This window comes from Vanessa cardui, chromosome 8, assembly GCF_905220365.1.
Source record: "Vanessa cardui chromosome 8, ilVanCard2.1, whole genome shotgun sequence".
In the NCBI taxonomy this organism is placed as follows: domain Eukaryota; kingdom Metazoa; phylum Arthropoda; class Insecta; order Lepidoptera; family Nymphalidae; genus Vanessa; species Vanessa cardui.
The window spans coordinates 3,235,735-3,255,395 of NC_061130.1; the positions used below are offsets into that span (position 1 = coordinate 3,235,735).

Consider the following 19,661-nt stretch of genomic DNA (forward strand, 5'->3'; position numbering starts at 1 on the left):
GAAATGAATACAGAATAGTATCGAATGTCGAGCTACACTTGTTCACAATGTAGATCGACTGCTAATGTTGAAGTACAAAGTTATGGCAAATAATATCCAATCTCGAAGACAACAACAACAACAAAACAACAACAGCCTGTATATTCCCACTGCTGGGCTAAAGGCCTCCTCTCCCTTTGAGGAGAAGGTTTGGAACATATTCCACCACGCTGTTCCAATGCGGGTTGGTGGAATACACATGTGGCAGAATTTCTATGAAATTTGTCACATGCAGGTTTCCTCATGATGTTTTCCTTCACCGCTGAGCACAAGATGAATTATAAAGACCAATTAAGCACATAAATCAGCAGTGCTTGCCTGGGTTTGAACCCGCAATCATCGGTTAAGATGCACGCGTTCTAACCACTGGGCCATCTCGACTCAACTCGAAGACAGGAATTACAAAATTAAATTATCCGTACGGAGAGTCGATTCGAGGTTTCAAGTATGTAACACCCGGCAGCTGCATCCACTTCGTGCCGGAGGAGGAGTGCGGCGGCGCGGCCAGCTGGTCGCTGGGCGGCGTGCTGCGCGTGGCCACGCGGCGCTGGTGCCTGCAGGAGCGCGCGCTGGAGCTGTTCCTGTGCTGCGGCCGCGCACTACTGCTCGCCTTCGCCGACACCAGCGAGCGCGCCGCCTTCCTGCAGCACCTGCAGCGCGCGCACTTACCCAACAGGTAGCGCTACTTTTCGGTGCATTTAACTCAAACTCAAACTCAAATATCTTTATTCAATATAGAAGCATTACACTTTCTTATTGATGGTCAATTGAAACACTACCACCGGTTTGGAAAGAAAATAACCTGACCTGAGAGGAACCGGCGAAAGAAACTCAGCGGGTTTTTTTTTTTTTTTGTTTGTCTTATGTATTATATAAATAAACAATTTAATATGAGATGAAATAGCCAGGAGGCGATCGTTTCATTCCCAAGGTGTGCTGTCGATCATAAACTCATTAATTGTATAATAACCTTTTGCACACAAGCGTTCCTTAATAATTTTCTTAAATTTGGCAACAGAGGCATTTTGAACGCTTTTAGTGGAGCTTCTATTTTGGCAATATTTCAATTCTGCTTTTCCCTAGAACGGAGCAGGAGAGTTTGACGGAGGCTATGAACCAGTGGCGCGTCGGTGCCATCACTAACTGGGAGTACCTGATGATTCTCAACGGGTTGGCGGGCCGCTCCTACAATGACCTAATGCAGTATCCGGTCTTGCCTTTTATCATTGCTGACTATGCGTCCAAGATACTCGACCTTACGGATCCGACCTCCTTCCGTGATCTCAGTAAACCCATGGCTGTACAGAATAAGAATAGAGAGCAGCATTATATTAATACTTACAACGTGAGTCCTATTTCAATAATAATACTTTTCAAGGACTTTTAGTCTCATATAAGGATAATTCCGGTCCTATAGCTTTACCACAATTGACATATTGATAGAAATGTATTAATTTCGTAGTTCCATCATAGTAATTTTTTATAGCTAGAAAATTTGTATACGTAATATTTCAGGATCTAAAAGCGGCCAGGAGAGAAGGCTGCAGTCCGCTGCTGTCTCGTCAGCCGCATCACTACGCGTCGCTGTACTCCAACTCGGGCGGCGTCCTCCACTACCTCGTTCGACTACCACCTTTTACAGAACTGTTCCTTAACTACCAAGGTAGAACGATAGTTAACGTCACTGGGATCACTTACAGATAAATTTAATACAAGTCTTTAACAACGTTTACTCTTGCACAGATAATAACTTCGATATGCCCGACCGGACATTCCACTCGCTGGCGACCACGTGGCGACTCATCACCAACGACTCGCCGACGGACGTCAAGGAGCTCATTCCGGAACTCTTCTATTTGCCCGAACTGTTCTACAACAACGAAGGTATTATAACGAGTTAAAGGTCCTCGGCGGGCCGAGCGCCGAGTGGACTGTGCTAACGTGAGTCCCCTCAGGGTTGGAGCTGGGCGTGCGGCAGTGCGGCGCGCGCGTGGACGACGTGGAGTTGCCGCAGTGGGCGGCCGACGCGCGCCTCTTCACGCTCGTGCACCGCCAGGCGCTCGAGGCGCCCTACGTGTCCGAGCGCCTGCCGCTGTGGATCGACCTCGTGTTCGGATACAAGCAGACCGGCCAGGCCGCCGTCGACGCGATCAACGTTTTCCCCGCCTGCGTGAGTCTCGACTGATGATCGCTTTGCCAAATTAAACACATTATGACACATGTGCGCTTACTATCGTCGATTGCAATATCATATTTCGAAGATACCTCAGAAAGTAATTTCAGTTGCTATTTCAAATAAATAAATAAATAATAAATATGAAACAACATCACATACATTACTCTGACCCCAATGTAATTAGCTGAAGCACTTGTGTTATGGAAATCAGAAGTAACGACAGTACCACAAACACCCAGACCCAAGACAACATAGAAAACTAATGGTAATCTACATGGTCATGGTAATCTACATGGTCTCGGCCGGGAATCGAACCCGGGACCTCAGAGTGGCGTACCCATGAAAACCGGTGTACACACCACTCGACCATGGAGATCGTCCATGTCTTAAAATAATTCCGGCCGTAAATAATGCAATGTCTGTGTCCAGTATGGGTATGAAGTCTATACTTGCATATTGAGTCGACTACTAGAATTAGAGTAGTGGGTGATCGTGACGGATGTCTTATATCGCAGACCTACTACGGCTTCGACCCGTCGTCCCTGGAGGACGAAGTGGACCGCACGGCGGCGGCGGCCATGGTGCGCACGTACGGGCAGGCGCCGCGGCAGCTGCTGCGCGCGCCGCACCCGCACCGCGCCACCGACCTGGCGCCGCGGCCCAGCGACCGGGTGAGTGACAGGTGTGCCGTCAGCACATCGCCTTTTTAGTTGTACTCCATATTTGGCATGACGAAATCATAACAATTTATTGTTAGATCATTATAATACATTAATCAGTCAGTCAGAACAGGGTACTCAAACAATTGTGACATGTCGTAAATAAAAAATATATTATTCCTTCGGTCTTTGAGTATTGGCTTGCCTCATACCTGGATCCGTCTCTGAATATTATATGCCTCAGTACCTCAATAGCCTACACGCTAAAAAGGTTTCCGTGGTTCTAACGCGGCTCTCGCGTCGAGTCGAGATGGCCCAGGGGTTAGAACGCGTGCATCTTAACCGATGATTGCGGGTTCAAATCCAGGCAAGCACCGCTGATTCATGTGCTTAATTTGTTTTTATAATTCATCTCGTGCTCAGCGGTGAAGGAAAACATCGTGAGGAAACCTGCATGTGACAAATTTCATAGAATTCTGCCACATGTGTATTCCACCAACCCGCATTGGAACAGCGTGCTGGAATATGTTCCAAACCTTCTCCTCAAAGGGAGAGGAGGCCTTTAGCCCAGCAGTGGGAATTTACAGGCTGTTGTTGTTGTTGTTGTTGTTGAACGCGGCTCTCCCCGCAGCCGGCGGTGTGGGCGGGCGTGGCGGGCGCGCGCTGGGGGCGCTACTGCGGCTCGCCGGAGCGCGCGCTGCCGGCGCTGGCGGCGCGGCGCGTGTGCGCGGGCGGCGCGCGCCTGCAGGTGCTGCCCGCGCCGCGCGCAGTGGCCGTGTGCTCGCGCGCCACCGCGCTGCTCGTGCTGCGCGGTTAGTGATACTTTTCAGTTATTATAATATTATACTATATGCAAAAAAGCACCAAAATCAAAATCATAGTATACTTTATTAAAGCGGGCTTTTACAAGCACTTTTGAATCGTCATTTAAAAATTAAGTGAAGCTACCACCGGTTCGGAAAGTAGATTCTACCGAAAAGAACCGGCAAGAAACTCAGTAGTTACTCTTTTTCAACATTTAAAAAAATACAGTCATGTTAGTTAATACAATTATTAAATTAATATATCCTGCCTGGAAGTCAACAGGTATTAATTCCACGCTTTTTTATCATCTACAAAATCTTGTATCGAATAATACGCCTTTTTCACCAATGTATTTTTTATAAACGATTTGAATTTACGAGACGGCAAAGTTAAAAATGTCTGTGGCATTTTATTATAGAAATGCAGTAAACTGTTTTTTTGTTTACTCCCTTACAATCGTGTACGATTCCTTATAGACGAGTGGTCGTGTTCGGGTAACGAAGGCAACGGCAGCGGTGGGAGTGGCAGCAGCGAGTCACTGTGTGTGGTTACCTGGGGACACTCGGATGGTGTGGTGCGTCTTCGGCGCCGAAGAGACTCGCCTCCTGTGCCTCTGCTGCATCTTCCTGCACTCGACCAGGTACCTAGGAACTGATGGGATTTTACATACACTAACAACAATATGTGCAACAATGCGAGAAAAACCTGTCAAATCTATCTTCGACACTAAATATAATGACTATTCAGGTGACGGCAGCCTGCGGGTGGAGCGGTGGAGGCGGTTGGGGCGCGTCGGGAGCGCTAGGGCTGTCGTCGGGCCGAGTGCTGGCCCTGCGCGCCGGCGCCCGCGTCACCGCGCACGCCTTGCATGCGCACAGTGCGCCCATAGTCGACGTCGTGCTGTGTCCGCGTGCCAGCCTGCTCGTGACTGCTAGCGTCGACGGCCTCATCGTTCTTTGGGATCTTAACGAGTGAATATGACTATTTATTTCTTGATCAATGCTCACGTATCATATAGGATTTTAAATTAACATGGTTATTTTTGTTATTAAAGTTATTAATTTCGGGATATTTACCATGTTTTTTATTACGAGACTTTTCTCGTGAACAAGACATTCGTAGACAATGTCGAAATATCGAGCTCCACCGAACAAAAATAAAAAACATGGTAAAGATCCCGAAATTAATAATTCACGTATCATGTTTTCTATGAATGATAAATGAATCGTTTTATAATCGTATAAAATTGACCTTTTGCTAAAGTATCGTGTTAATCCTCGCAGGTTAACATACATCCGCACGCTGCCGAACCGCGACATGCTACCCGTGCGCTGCGTCGCAGTCAGCGAAACCCTGAGCGACGTGGCCACCGTGCACGAGCCGCCGGCGTGCAGCGCGGGCGCAGCGGGGCGGGGCCCGGCCGGCGACGCGGACGCGTACGAGCGCGACGCGTCCGTCAAGTACAAGTCCCTGCTGCGCGTGCACACGGTCAACGGCAAGTTCGTGGGCAGCGCCCGCGTGGCGGAGGCCGTGACGTGCGTGTGCTACTCCAACGCGCCCGAGGGCGTCAGCGTCAACTGCGTCGTGGCGGGGCTGGCCAGCGGCGGCCTGCGCCTCTACTCCTCCTGGGATCTCCGCCCCGTCGCCTACGTGCCGCCGCCCGGGAAACCGCAACCAGTGCTCAGGTATGTAACAAATACGATTCGTTTGTATCAACATCTGAAAAGAAACAACAAGTGTCCATCTCCTCTGTAGAGAATAATGTATAGTACGACACAACTTAGATGTCGCATCGGCATAATTCGTAAAACCGATCACATCCGAATTGAGTACGCTGTCCCAAATTATCAATATTTATTTCTCATGCGAATATGATCTTTGCACAAACGTAATAACTTGTAATATCATATAACCTAATATATTTGTCAATTAGACGCGTCGATTTAATGCACTTGCTTCCTCTGACGCGTGAATCTATAGCGACGAATAGCGTCGAATGGCGCGATAGGGAGCTATTTCTATTGGTCGTGTAAATCGGCAGTAATCGATTTTATTTTCATTCCATTGCATTTTCCGATGCTACATCTAATTTGTGTCGTACTATACCGAGTCTGCTTTCTCGTTGCAGTGTGACGTACAGCTCAGACTCGCAGCTTCTGTTCGCGTGCTACGCGGAAGGCGCGGTGGTTTCGTGGGAGAGCTCGGACGGCGGCTCGCGCGCCGCCCCCGTGCGCATCGTTCCCGCGCTGGCGCTGCTCTGAGACCAAACAAAACCCTTGACGACAGTTTGCTACGCGTGTAAATAACTCATTTCATTAATTTTACAATACAAATTATAATGCAAATTATTATGAACTACATCCAAATTTTCATATTTAAGTATTTTAATCCAATAGCTCTAACTTGTTAGGATTTAATTTATGATTTATGAGTATTTAAATAATCAGTTGTTAATTATTCCTATAAAGCCAAATAATTGTGATTTATTATTACATATAAGTGTATACGTGGTGCCGATCTGCTTGCCTTAATATTAATAAATGTATAAAGAATATGTATATTGATAACATTTGGAAATAATTATTTCACAATTAAGTAATTGGCCCTACTGTTTTGTTGTTTTGTTTCATATTTTAATTAATAAAGATGTTTTAACCAAATTGCTGAAATTTAATACTTTAGAGAAGCTGCTAGCAATAACGTGTCTTCCGATATATTTGTAAGAAAGAAGCTTTATATAATTATTTTGTAGTATTTTGAATATTGATGGACATATACAGATTTAAATTATATAAGTAAAAAAATATATACATATATATACTTCATGTAAATAGATAGGTTATAAGAATGTATTGTCCATTATTTTGTTATCATCTTTATGAGGCGTTATTTTAGTGACATTAAGAATATATATTTTTTTATACGAATCATTCCCATAATTGTAAAAAATACTCAATTATATGATTCCTTTCAGATCAGTTACTACTTAATTATTATTATTAAAGTATGAAAATTAAATATTGAATTATATAGATGTCTCAAATGTATCGCATATGTTTTGTTGATGGATTAAATACATCTGAGCTACTAAGCTGTGATGTCACCAAGACGTGACAATAGGCTATTTGACAATGCGAAAAATAAACTGTGAATTATCGTAATCAAACCAAAAAATTTTAAACCTTGCTTTTCTACTATATGTACCACAGATTCAATTACAGCAAAGTGACGTCACCGACTCCTTTGCAGAGCCATATTGTCCAAGTAGCGTTTTCGCGCGTTATTTAAATATGATATGATATTTTTCGACAAATATGTACTAGAAATAAAAAAATCAACTTTTGCTGGGTTCCTTAACCTCTACTAAATAATATAAAATGGATTTAAAAAACCAGTCAAACAGCCTATTCTGTAAATGTAGAGTATCTCTAGACTTTGTCCTGGAGGAATAAATCCCGATCATTAACTCTTATTACCTCAGATGTGTTTAATTCTATATCACGCCGATATTCAAATCCAGATGAATGACGATCTGTTGAAGTATTGATTGTTAAAGTTTCAAATAAATATTAAAATATAACAAGAGTTGTTGTTTTTATCCGCACCCTTATATCCGATATGTTATTTTTTATGCCATATGTTTGCGGACATCATATGGGCCACCTAATGGTAAGTCGTCACCACCGCCCATAGACATTAAGAAATATTTGTTGTTAAATATTTGCGCTGTTAAAAATATTAACTATTCCTTACATCGCCAATACGCCACCAACCTTGGGAACTAAAATAGTATGTCCCTTGAGCCTGTAGGTACACTGGGTCACTCACCCTCCCAACCGGGTTACATTAATACCAGATACTGTTGTTTGGCGGAATATATAATGACTGGGTGGTACCTACCCAGATAGGTTTGCACAAAGCCCTACCACCAAGTAAAATTATAAGAATGTCGTATTAAGCAATTTTGAACTTCGTCTTATTAAGTCTTTAACTGATCGATGTGTGAGAATTTGGCAAAACTAAGATTACAAACTGAGTTATTTTAAAAAAGACGCTCAAGCCCAGCATCACGATTCGATCCATCGTGAATCAAACTCCGACATTGAACATGTGGACAAGTTCCTGAAAGGTTAATCCAATCGCCGTGACAGAGGTCTCACCCACTAGCCAATAGGAATAATTAAATAACAAATCGAACGCTTCATGGAATTGGGAGGAAACCCGATCTTGTGGTGTAGCGTATATTACATGAAAACAAGCAACAGCATTACACTGTATCGAAATGCTTCCTTTATACTCTTAAAGGAAATATTATTGAAAGTGTTCGCCACATCCAAAACCGCCTTGACATCTCTTGGGTGTTCCCAAGAGATGTCTTGATGGTATTTTACAAGGCTCGAGCCTTCAAAGCATTTTGTGCGTCAATGGCTTATCAGCCCATGTTTAGCCTCTAGGCGATTATATTGCACAGTTTATACTTACCTTGTACTAAAATACAATCTGAAAGGCATTTATTAAAAACTAAATAATTATATCATAAAATAATATGGACGTTTTAATTATATTTCGGATTACTTTATTTAGGTTTGTAGAGTTTTCATCAAATCAAAATAGCAACCAGAAAGAGGAACGACCAAAATGCTGTATTTGTATATTTTTATTGTGATTAAAGATTTTTAAAATTTTAAGAAATAATTTAGGCCCTAAAAATAAAGCCTTTGTACGTTAATGTACGAATTAAAAATATACAGGCAAGCAAAAGCATTAACCGAGCAAATGGCGTCGTAAGCTTACTTCATCTGTCAAAAGTTAATTGTGATTGTGAATTAATTGTCAACGCATTGTATTATTTCCAAAAATACAATTAGATATTTCTAAATATTACTCTCTATTTTCAATCTTATTGTTTCTAAACTTCTAAAAAACCCGAAATACATAAAATGGGATCGAAAAAACATAAGAAAGAATCAAAAAAGAGGAAACATCGCAGCAGATCACGATCACCTTTGGATGGCGAAGAACGTGAAAGGAAAAGACATAAGAAACACAGAGATCGCAAGAAAGATCGATCACCTGACGGTCAGTAGACTTTTTTTACTTTTGATTACGCTGGATACTTGAAATGATCTTCATATTAAAGATAACCTACTTTAAATATTACAATGTAAATTTCAAAACATCAATGATAACGATACTTAAACATGAAGATCATTACAAGAACCGGCGTATCATCAAATTGACGTGATAATGGCATATTTTGCTCATTATTTCAGAATGGCGGCATTTGAGATAATACAACATCGCGAGTGCTACTCCTGTGAGGTTGGTATAATCCATCGGGTGTAGAAACCATCAGTTCATACTCTGCAGCAATATACGATGGATTGCTAGTGTATGATAGTTAGGCAAATAAACACACTTATAATTCCAGATAAATAAACCTTATTTTGCTAAAGTAGATCCTCAGGATCTTGGTTATATGTATACATAAGAACATTGAATGGAGGAATTTAATAATCTATGCCAACTCAGATTATTTTTTCTGGAAAAATTTTAACATATGTTATTACTTTAATTTGTGCATATTGCCGTTGGATATACAGTGTGTCTGAATAAGGTCTAAGTCATCTCATTTAATGAAAAGGGAGCTTCAACCTAACAGCGGGATATTATGTGATAGATTTTTGCTATCAGTTTATTGTTCACAAAGAAGTTTCCAGTATAACAAGCCTAGCATTAGGCATTTTGATGTAAAATTGTCAAATAATGTAGGTACATAGAAGGATATCATAGACGTTGAACAGAGAGAAAATAACAGATGTTGTCCAATTCAGTGTTTGTTTTAGCATAAGTCTTACCAATATATCTTATCTATAATTTTGATGATTACTTTTTCCAGCATTATTCTTATCGTATGCTTTTTGACATTTGCTAGTTATGCAGTCATGAATGCAATGCAGAATGCAAGTATTGACAGTTGTCCTCTGAATATAGTTACTTAAATCTTTGGAAGGATGTATGCATTATTTCCTTCAGAGAAAAATACTCTGGGTATTTTCCTTGCAATTTGTAAACAATTATTTTGCTAACTTCCTTGCACATTGTGTAATGGGGAGAGATAATTTATACTATGTAAACATAGTTGATCACACACTTAAAACTGTTTCCATAAACTTGTCAATCTTTCTGGAGTAGTCCTTTAACTAATGTTGTAACAATTGCTCAGTTCGAACTATTGATTTTAAAATCATATCTGTCCAATCTTATTCGTTAGTAGGTATATTCCAGCTCAGCATTGAATATCTTGGTAATATTGGATCTCCTTGTCTGATGATGATCTACGTTGTGGAGAAGCATTTTCTGTCATTTCCATTTTTATATGGCTTTTACTCCTAATGTGCATTTTGTTTGTAAGATATACACAGTGTTTTCTACTCATAAGTATATTAGATGTTATCATATGTTTATTTTAGCTTTTGTTGTCCACTTGTCCCAACAAAGTAAAGTTCAGTAAAAAAATTATTATTCAATTAAAGATTTCCTATTCTTAAAGTTTCCCATCAAAAGTCAGTAGTGTTTTATGTTGTTTTGAGTATGGATGTTTGTGGTACTTGTGATTTTCCATAATGCAAGTGCTTTGGCTACTTACTTTGGGTACAGATTAATGTATGTGATGTTGTCTAATATTTATTAATTATTATTTATAAAGCGATACAGCTAAAATATTAAGTAGATGAAGGGTGAATGTCACCAATTGTTCGAAAACACATCACAATATAATTTGTTTTATATAGTAGCTAACATTTTACACCATTTTATTCCTCACTGCATAATATAGTGTTTATCTATCTTCTATAAAACGTAACATGGAAGATACTAGTGCCATAACTAAAGGCATCATAAAATAAATACATAGTATTTCAAAATGAGGGTAAATTTACGTTTACTGAACAATTATTATCATACCTTAGTACATATTCATATCTGAACATCGAAAGTCATCTTTAGCATTAAGGGAATAATTACACTTGATGAGAATCATAAAAATAACGAAAGATGTACATAAAAAGTCAAATTAAAAAATAATAATAATATATGGAGCCAATTTCTTACCTATAATAATATTTATAGATCTAAACAAAATGTTATAAATGGTCCATTGTACGTGAATCTTAAAAATTTGTTTACAAGATACTTAAACAAATTCCTTTCCATTATAAATTGTTTAAATGTCTTAATGAGAACTTTATGAATAACATTATTGATGGATAACTTTTAAGGAATATTAAGTTAATTTAGCCACAATAATTATTGTATAATGATTGACACAAGTCTGAAACAGCTCGATTTTTTTTTAAATTATCATGTACATATAAGTTTGCATGTGTACTTCTATAATTGGTTCTTACAAGTGACTTCGGAAATTATTAAAGCACATAACAATTATATAAATATCTATTATTCTTATTAATAAATATACAAAATATCTGAAAAAATTTGGCTATGAAAGACATGTATAATATGAATAAGATTGTATAGGCTGTATATAAAAATGTAATTGTTTGTTGTAGTTGAGGAAGTTCCTGTGGACTCGCACCTGCCGCCCGACAACGGCGTCAGCTCGGGAAGTCGCAGCAGCAGTCTCAGCGTGCGCGACCCGCGAGACTCCAAGCCACGTGAAGAAGCCTACAGGTCAGAAATGCATATTTATAATAGCTATCATTTTGCCAGACGTAAATTCACATGAACTTAACATAGTTACATTTTTTATATTTAATAAACAATTAGTAAGAATAATTTTATCAAAATGTATGTTACCCGAGAGTCGAGATGGCCCAGTGGTTAGAACGCATGCATCTTAAACGATGATTGCGGGTTCAAACCCAGGCGAACACCGCTAATTCATGTGCTTAATTTGTCTTTATAATTCATTTCGTGCTCAGCGGTGAAGGAAAACATCGTGAGGAAACCTGCACGTAACAAATTTCATAGAAATTGTGCCACATGTGTATTCCACCAACCCGCATTGGATCAGCGTGGTGGAATAAGTTCAAAACCTTCTCCTCAAAGGGAGAGGAGGCCTTTAGCCCAGCAGTGGGAATTTTCAGGCTGTTGTTGTTGTTGTATGTTACCGAGAGATTACAAAGATCGTTAGATTACAATCTACGTCGTCTGATTGTAAACTGTCTAAATATTGTGATCCGTGATATGATTGCAATTTAACGCATTATTTTTCGCTATTTTGTAATCTATCAACGTTAAACTGTTAGATTACAATCTGTCTCGCATCAAATTGTCGAAAGCTCTTCCTGATTGGCCGGTCTTATTGTAAGAGCGACCAAACATATGTCACCGTTATTACTAATGAAAAATAATGCGTTCAATTGCAATCATATTTCACGGTTCACAATATTTCAACAGTTTAAAATCTGATAGAGTTAGATTGTAATCTAAACATGTTTGTAATCTTACAGTGACATATATAATAATAATAGCTATAAATGTAAATTAACGTTATACTTTTTTGTATAATTGAATTATTTTACGAAATACTCAGTACAACAAACAGCTTAGACATTATGTTGTCTACCCGTGACCACGAACACTGCAAAGTGCTCGAAACGTCGGGATGTTTAAAAATAATTAATATACGCGATTCATCCGTTATAATTAGTTTTATTTAAAAAAGCTTAAACATTATAATATATGTATATATTTTCATATTAAATGAATCATATATTATGTCACTAGATATTTTGAAACTTAATTAAACGACAAAATACTAAATGAGTCAATGAAGAAATGTAGCAAGCTTATTTTTACAACGCATATGGTAATGGAGGGCTTATCCGCAGAGACAACAGTCAGGAATCCGAGCGCGCCGCGTCGCCATCGCCCGCCAGCAGCGCCGCGCACGACAGCCTCTCCGTCGAGGAGACCAACAAGCTGAGAGCCAAGCTAGGGCTCAAGCCGCTCGAGGTCGCTGAGAAACAAGCAGGTGAGACAGATTGCTCCATATCAGTCTATTTCTATGACGACCTCCGTGGTCGAGTGGGTACACCAGTTTTCATGGGTACTCTACTCTGAGCTCTTGAGTTCGATTCCCAGCCGATTCAATGAAGAAAAAGTTCATATAGGTTGGCGGACGAGCATATGGGCCACCTGATGGTAAGTGGTCACCATCACCCATAGACAATGACGCTGTAAGAAATATTAACTATTCCTTACATCGTCTTTGAGCCACCAACCTTGGGAACTAAGATGTTATGTCCTTGGTGCATGCAGTTGTTTCTATGTTGTATGAGTGTTTGTGGTACCGTCGTTATATCTGATTTTCCATAACACAAGTGCTTTAGCTACTTACGTTGGGATCAGAGTAATGTTTATCATGTTTTCCAATATGTATTAATTTATATTATATTTATAATTTACTCAATATCATAACAGGTTTTATTGTTATATCGTTGTTATTTAAGCGGTCTGCTAATAAAAGCGGTTTTGTTTATCACCAAAATGTATTCTGAAATTAAACAAAGTAAAGTGTGTAATTTTTAAATATTTATTTAGTTTTTATGTGAATCAATAGAGGTGATTCACTTTTAATATTTTTCTGAATCACACTATCCTTTGACAAAGCAAATAATATTAGAGTAGTTATAATAAAATAAAAAGCCTTTTACTGTTTACTTTTTTTTTTATTGGTTACGGTAGTTTTTCTATTATAGAGTAGTTATACACATTAGTAAATTATCGTTCAGATGACGGCAAAATAAAAGATGATCTGGGCGAGTTCTACCACAAGCCGGCCGCGAACATCTCGCAGCAGCGCGCCGCGGACAAGCTGCGCGAGCGGCTCGAGCTGCGACGGGAGAAGCGCCAGCTCGAGAACAAGCTGCAGACCACGCTGCTGGCCGACGGCTCCGACGACGAAGACGCCTCCGACTGGATTAAGAAGTCGCGGGAACTCGAGAAGCAGAAGAAGGAAGCTGCAAAAAGGGTGAGAATATCTGTCAACATGAAAACATGAAATCAAAATAAACTTTATTCAAGTAGGCTTTTACAAGCACTTTTGAATCGTTATTTTACAATTAAGTGAAGCTACCACCGGTTCGGAAAGTAGATTCAACCGAGAAGTACCGGCAAGAAAAGTAGTTACTCTTTTTTATGACGTTTAATTAAGAAGAAGCTTATATACTCGTGCTCGGCGGTGAAGGAAAACATCGTGAGGAAACCTGCATGTGTCTAATTTCATCGAAATTCTGCCACATGTGTATTCCACCAACCCGCATTGGAACAGCGTGGTGGAATACGTTCCAAACCCTCTCCTTAATGGAAGAGGAGGCCTTATCTCAGCAGTGGGAAATTTACAGGCTGTTACTTTACTTTACTTTACTTTTATATACTGAAGTCTCGTTTCGTCAGGCGGCGATGCTGGATGAGTTGGATGAGGAGTTCGGCGTGGGCGCGCTGCTCGCCGACGACCGGCGCGAGACCCGCGAGCGCGCCTACGCGCCCACGCAGCTGCGCGGCTTGCGCGTCGCGCACGACTTCGCCGCCGTAAGCTACACACACGCACACGCACACAGACACGCACGGACACACACACACACACACACTTCAAGTATAGTAAGACACAAATTAGATGTAGCATCGGAAAATGCAATAGAATGAAAATAAAACCGATTACTGCCGATTTACACAACCAATAGAAACAGCTCCCTATCGCGCCAATCGACGCTACTCGTCGCTATAGATTCATGCGTCAGAGAAAGCAAGTGCATGTAAATCGACGCGTCAAATTGACGAATATATTAGGTCATATGATATTACAAGTTATTACGTTTGTGCAAAGATCATATTCGCGTGAGAAATAGATATTGATAATTTGGGATAGCGTACTTAATTCGGATGTGATCGGTTTTACGAATTTTGCCGATGCTACATCTAAGTTGTGTCGTACTATACAGATTTAGATCTAGATGTACGGATAAGTGATTTGTCAATATGCGCAGCTACCGGACGAACGCGAGACCGTTCTGACGCTAGCCGACAAGGAAGTGCTCGCCGAGGACAGCGAGGACGTGCTCGTCAACGTGAACATCGTAGACGACGAGAAATATAAAAAGGTACGAATGCGGTGATCAAAATGTCACCACCAGACTATTTTGATAGTACTCGTTAATCCGGGTCTCACGTAATCGTCAATCCAAAATGTCGTCACCAGACCGTTTTGATAGTACTCGTTAATCCGGGTCTCATCTAATCCTTAATCCGTCCGACCGATAGAACATCGAGGAGCGCAAGAAGGCGCGTGCGGGCTACCGCGCCTACGACGAGGAGGCCGAGCTGGCCTCGGCGCTGGGCCTGGAGCGCTCCGTGCTGTCCAAGTACGACGAAGAGATCGACGCGGAAGCCAAGCTGCGGAGCCGCGGGTTCCGCCTCGGGGACCAGGCCGCGCTGGAGGCCGAGCGCGCCAGGGAGGCCATGGTAACCATCTAACTAGTTATTTAATATTAGTTATCCGGTAACGAAAATATTTTTATTAATTGACTTGGTGGTAGGGCTTTGTGCGAGCCCGTCTGGGTATGTACCACCCACTCATCAGTTATTCTACCGCCAAATAACAGTAGTCAGTATTGTTGTGTTCCGGTTTGAAGGGTGAGTGAGCCAGTGTAACTACAGGCACAAGGGACATAACATCTTAGTTCCCAAGGTTAGTGGCGCAGTGACGATGTAAGGAATAGTTAATATTTCTCACAGCGTCATTGTCTATGGGTGATGGTGACCACTTACCATCAGGTGGCCCATATGCTCGTCCGCCAACCTATACCATAAAAAAAAAAAAAACAAAAAATAAATAATACATTTTCATTTTTAGAGGGCAGAGCGTTTAGCCGGAGGACCTGACAAGCGCTTGGAATCATTACAACTTCCGGAACTGCGCATAGCTTCCGACTATTTGGACGAGGAGGAAATGCAGATAAAGTTCAAAAAAGTCAAGAGAAAGGTACATTAAATATTTTGTTTATAGAATCAGATATTCTTGTGTATTCCATGATACTAAATTTTCTAAACATGCTTTGTCGAACAGGGTAAAATTCGCAAAAAACCAAAGCAGGAGCCAATAGATGTAGACGAGCACGAAGCCGGAACAGCGCCGCTGGAAACTGACGATACAGGTGATTTGGCATTCGAAATCAGATAAATGCAACAATAGGCTATTTGACTGGTTTTTAAAATCCATTTTATATTATTTAGTAGAGGTTAAGGAACCCAGTAAAAGTAGATTTTTTTATTTCTAGTACATATTTGCCGAAAAGTATCATATTAAAAATTCCATTTTTAAATAACGCGCGAAAACGTTACTTGGACAATATGGCGCTGCAATGGGGTCGGTGACGTCACTTTGCTGTATTTTAATCTGTGGTACATATAGTAGAAAAGCAAAGTTTACAACAAAGTGACTTCATCATAAGCCCGGCCAATCAGGAGCGTTTTGTGTCACGTGACAAACGTTTGAAAAAATGCATTTTTATTTATTGATTTATGAATAAATTAAGTATTATTTTTATGTTTCGTTAGTAAATAACCATTTATAAACTCATAATATACACTGATTACAATAGTTCACAATTTATTTTTCGCATTGTCAAATAGCCTATTTTCACTTGTAATATTTATCAAAATTAAAACTCTACAATGTTGTTGCTTTTAGGTAATGTAAACAACACCCAACATTTGTCTAATTATTTAATTTAATAAATTATAAATATCTTTGTGTTAAAACAGCATAATATTAACATTAACCAATACAAACAATGTATAAAAATAAAAAATTAACACAACTAACATCTGTCAGTTGTTTCCTTTCCGAATGCCAAAAGTAAAGGTGGAACTATAATTATTACATTGCTTAAAACAAGAAGCTCCATTGTAATATCAATAATCGGTGTTTATAGAGGTGAAGCCGGAGCAGCTGTGGGCCGCCGACGAGGACGAGGTAGAGGTCGACACGGAGCTGCAGGCCGCGCTCGCCCGCGCGCGCCGACTGCGCCTCGCCGAGCGCGCCGAACACAAGGCCGAGGTAAGGGGGGCCCGGGGAGGGAAAACCGATTATGTATAGTACGACACCAATTAGATGTAGCATCGGAAAATGCAATGGAATGAAAATAAAACCGATTACTGCCGATTTACACGACCAATAGAAACAGCTCCCTATCGCGCCATTCGACGCTATTCGTCGCTATAGATTCACGCGTCAGAGAAAACAAGTGCATATAAATCGACGCGTCAAATTGACGAATATATTAGGTCATATGATAATACAAGTTATTACGTTTGTGCAAAGATCATATTCGCATGAGAAATAAACATTGATAATTTGGGATAGCGTACTCAATTCGGATGTGATCGGTTTTACGAATTTTGCCGATGCGACATCTAAGTTGTGTCGTACTATACCTATATTTCATTTACTCAATGAGTTTCCTTTGTAGGTGGACGAGATATTACAGCAACCGAAGGAGGAGCCCCCGGAGGTGGACACGTCAGACGCGTCCGCCATGGTGCTCGATGCCACTGCGGAGTTCTGCCGAACGCTGGGAGACATACCCACTTACGGGTTGGCCGGCAACAGAGACCATCTCGCGGAGATCATGGTCGGTATCGACGCATTTGGTTAGCGTATTGCTCGCTAAATAATAATAATAATAAATAATAAATATGAGACAACATCACATACATTACTCTGATCCCAATGTAAGTAGCTGAAGCACTTGTGTTATGGAAATCAGAAGTACCACAAACACCCAGACCCAAGACAACATAGAAAACTAATGGTAATCTACATCGACTGGGCCGGGAATCGAACCCGGGACCTCAGAGTGGCGTACCCATGAAAACCGGTGTACACACCACTCGACCACGGAGGTCGTCAAAAGTCACTAACGATTACATACATATAAATAGCTAAATACACGCATCTCTATCAGGACTTCGAGCGCGACGAGGTAGAAGCGGAGCCGGAGGTCGACACGAACTCGGGCGCATGGAGTCGCGTCGACGTCGACAGCGAGAAGCCGGCGGACATCGCGGCCGGTACGTACACTGAGAGAGAGAGCTGGTGCAGCCGTAGGAAGGGAGCGACAGTGACCGAGCATGTGTTGCAGGTCAGGGTTGCCAGATTGGGCGATTTATCGCCATTTGGGCTACCTCGCCGACGAGACGGCGATATAAAAATATGAAAAATCGCTTGTCGCCCAAATGGGCTACATGAGATTTTATTTTGACGATTTTGGGCTACTTCGCCCAAATGGGCTACATGAGATTTTATTATGACGATTTTGGGCTACTCCAGCTTTCTCAACATTTTCATTAGTCATAGGGATATTTATGCGTGAACATCTAGCAGGTGGCAACACTGTTGCAGGTGCGGCGGGCGGGCTGGAGGCCGAGCCGGCGCTGGGCGCGGGCGTGGCGGGCGCGCTGCGGCTGGCGCTCAGCAAGGGCTACCTGGAGCGCGCGGGCGCCGCCCCCGCCCCGCGCCCGCGCACGGCCGCCGCGCTCACCGCGCACCACTACTCCATCGAGGACAAGACCTACGGGTGAGTGACGCGGCTTCCGCTAACTATATCCCAAAATTAGTGAGCGTTCTATAGTAAGACACAAATTAGATGTAGCATCGGAAAATGCAATGGAATGAAAATAAAACCGATTACTGCCGATTTACACAACCAATAGAAATAGCTCCCTATCGCGCCATTCGACACTATTCGTCGCTATAGATTCACGCGTCAGAGAAAGCAAATGTATGTTAATCGACGCGTCAAATTGACGAATATATTAGGTCATATGATATTACATGTTATTACGTTTGTGCAAAGATCATATTCGCGTGAGAAATAAATATTGATAATTTGGGATAGCGTACTTAATTCGGGTGTAATCGGTTCTACGAACTTTGCCGATGCGACATCTATGTTGTGTCGTACTATACATTCGACGACCGTGAGCTAATCTTTGCCCTTACTCTTACCAGCGAGGACGACAAGCACGGTCGCCGCGAGCGCGGTGGACACTCGGGCCCGCTAAGCGAGTTTCGTGAGAAGAATAACTTCCGGCCGAACATCAAGCTGGAGTACGTCGACGACGACGGGCGGCCGCTGTGTCCGAAGGAGGCCTTCCGCTACCTCTCGCACAAGTTCCACGGGAAGGGGCCCGGCAAGAACAAACAAGAGAAGCGCATCAAGAAGGCCGTGCAGGAGGGGGTACGTACTTGGTTGATTCATATTGTATAGACGTATTGCGATCATGTAGATTGTATGTTAATTTCATGTCCGTTAATGATTGGTATTTCGATGATAAGCTTATGAACTACTCAAACAAAGAGTAATTGAAAGTAAAAAATCAGATACTAGATAGACCTTGTAGCGGAAAACTCTTATTCTACATAAATAATGGATTACATATAACACAACAAAACATAACAAAAAAACGATTATGAAAAAACTTGTAAAATAGGAAAATGGCTGCAAGTTAACATTTCAATTTAATTGCGCATTGTTTGTGTAAAACATATTTAAAATACATACTTTCAACATCATATATTTAAAGTAAGATTTAATCTAAATTACATTTAGTTGTAAAGTCAATAATAACATTTAATTAAAATTGCAGTTAATGAAGAAGATGAGCTCGACGGATACTCCGCTGGGTACGCTGCAGATGTTGCAGCAGAAACAGCGAGAGACACAGTCGCCATTCGTCGTGCTCAGCGGCGCCAAACGAGATGCCAACAACTGACCCCGACGCCCTCGGCGAGCGATACGTGCCGTCTATGAATAACTAGATTTGTCAACTGTAACCGTTTTAAATATTGTCACGTATTGAAATAAAATTTATTTGGTCTACCAAGCCGTTTTTGTTTAATCCAACATCAAAATGCATATCAGAAAAGATAAAAAATTGGTATGTCTATGGCACCA

At 41.2% G+C, this 19,661-nt stretch overlaps 2 protein-coding genes across 2 annotated transcripts in view; both read left to right on the forward strand.

The window, feature by feature from the left end:
• Window positions 1-6,836, forward strand: part of LOC124531739 (lysosomal-trafficking regulator) — a 71,869-nt gene extending 65,033 nt beyond the window's left edge. Inside the window, exons 41-51 of the mRNA XM_047106251.1 lie at window positions 503-715; window positions 1,123-1,384; window positions 1,555-1,702; window positions 1,783-1,923; window positions 1,995-2,209; window positions 2,731-2,886; window positions 3,506-3,686; window positions 4,155-4,318; window positions 4,426-4,649; window positions 4,962-5,363; window positions 5,807-6,836. Coding sequence (XP_046962207.1) covers window positions 503-715; window positions 1,123-1,384; window positions 1,555-1,702; window positions 1,783-1,923; window positions 1,995-2,209; window positions 2,731-2,886; window positions 3,506-3,686; window positions 4,155-4,318; window positions 4,426-4,649; window positions 4,962-5,363; window positions 5,807-5,939 — 2,239 coding nt within the window. The 3' untranslated portion in view covers window positions 5,940-6,836. The remainder of the gene's footprint in view (window positions 1-502; window positions 716-1,122; window positions 1,385-1,554; window positions 1,703-1,782; window positions 1,924-1,994; window positions 2,210-2,730; window positions 2,887-3,505; window positions 3,687-4,154; window positions 4,319-4,425; window positions 4,650-4,961; window positions 5,364-5,806) is intronic.
• A 1,617-nt stretch (window positions 6,837-8,453) lies between these two features.
• Window positions 8,454-19,586, forward strand: LOC124531913 (U4/U6.U5 tri-snRNP-associated protein 1). The gene is made up of 15 exons (XM_047106481.1): window positions 8,454-8,757; window positions 11,250-11,393; window positions 12,536-12,676; window positions 13,437-13,675; window positions 14,101-14,235; window positions 14,691-14,804; window positions 14,965-15,165; window positions 15,557-15,685; window positions 15,770-15,857; window positions 16,638-16,762; window positions 17,175-17,336; window positions 17,670-17,775; window positions 18,107-18,281; window positions 18,716-18,944; window positions 19,354-19,586. Exons 1-15 carry the CDS (start codon window positions 8,619-8,621, stop codon window positions 19,477-19,479), a joined length of 2,253 nt encoding a protein of 750 aa, XP_046962437.1. The 5' UTR covers window positions 8,454-8,618; the 3' UTR covers window positions 19,480-19,586.
• Window positions 19,587-19,661: the final 75 nt, after the last annotated feature.

Excerpts from the sequence above, each read along its gene's own strand:
- LOC124531913 (XM_047106481.1), top strand. The coding sequence starts at position 8,619 with ATGGGATCGAAAAAACATAAGAAAGAATCAAAAAAGAGGAAACATCGC. Across the intron at positions 13,676-14,100 it reads AGAAGGAAGCTGCAAAAAGG|GCGGCGATGCTGGATGAGTT; the intron begins GTGAGAATATCT and ends TCGTTTCGTCAG. Across the intron at positions 14,805-14,964 it reads ACGACGAGAAATATAAAAAG|AACATCGAGGAGCGCAAGAA; the intron begins GTACGAATGCGG and ends TCCGACCGATAG.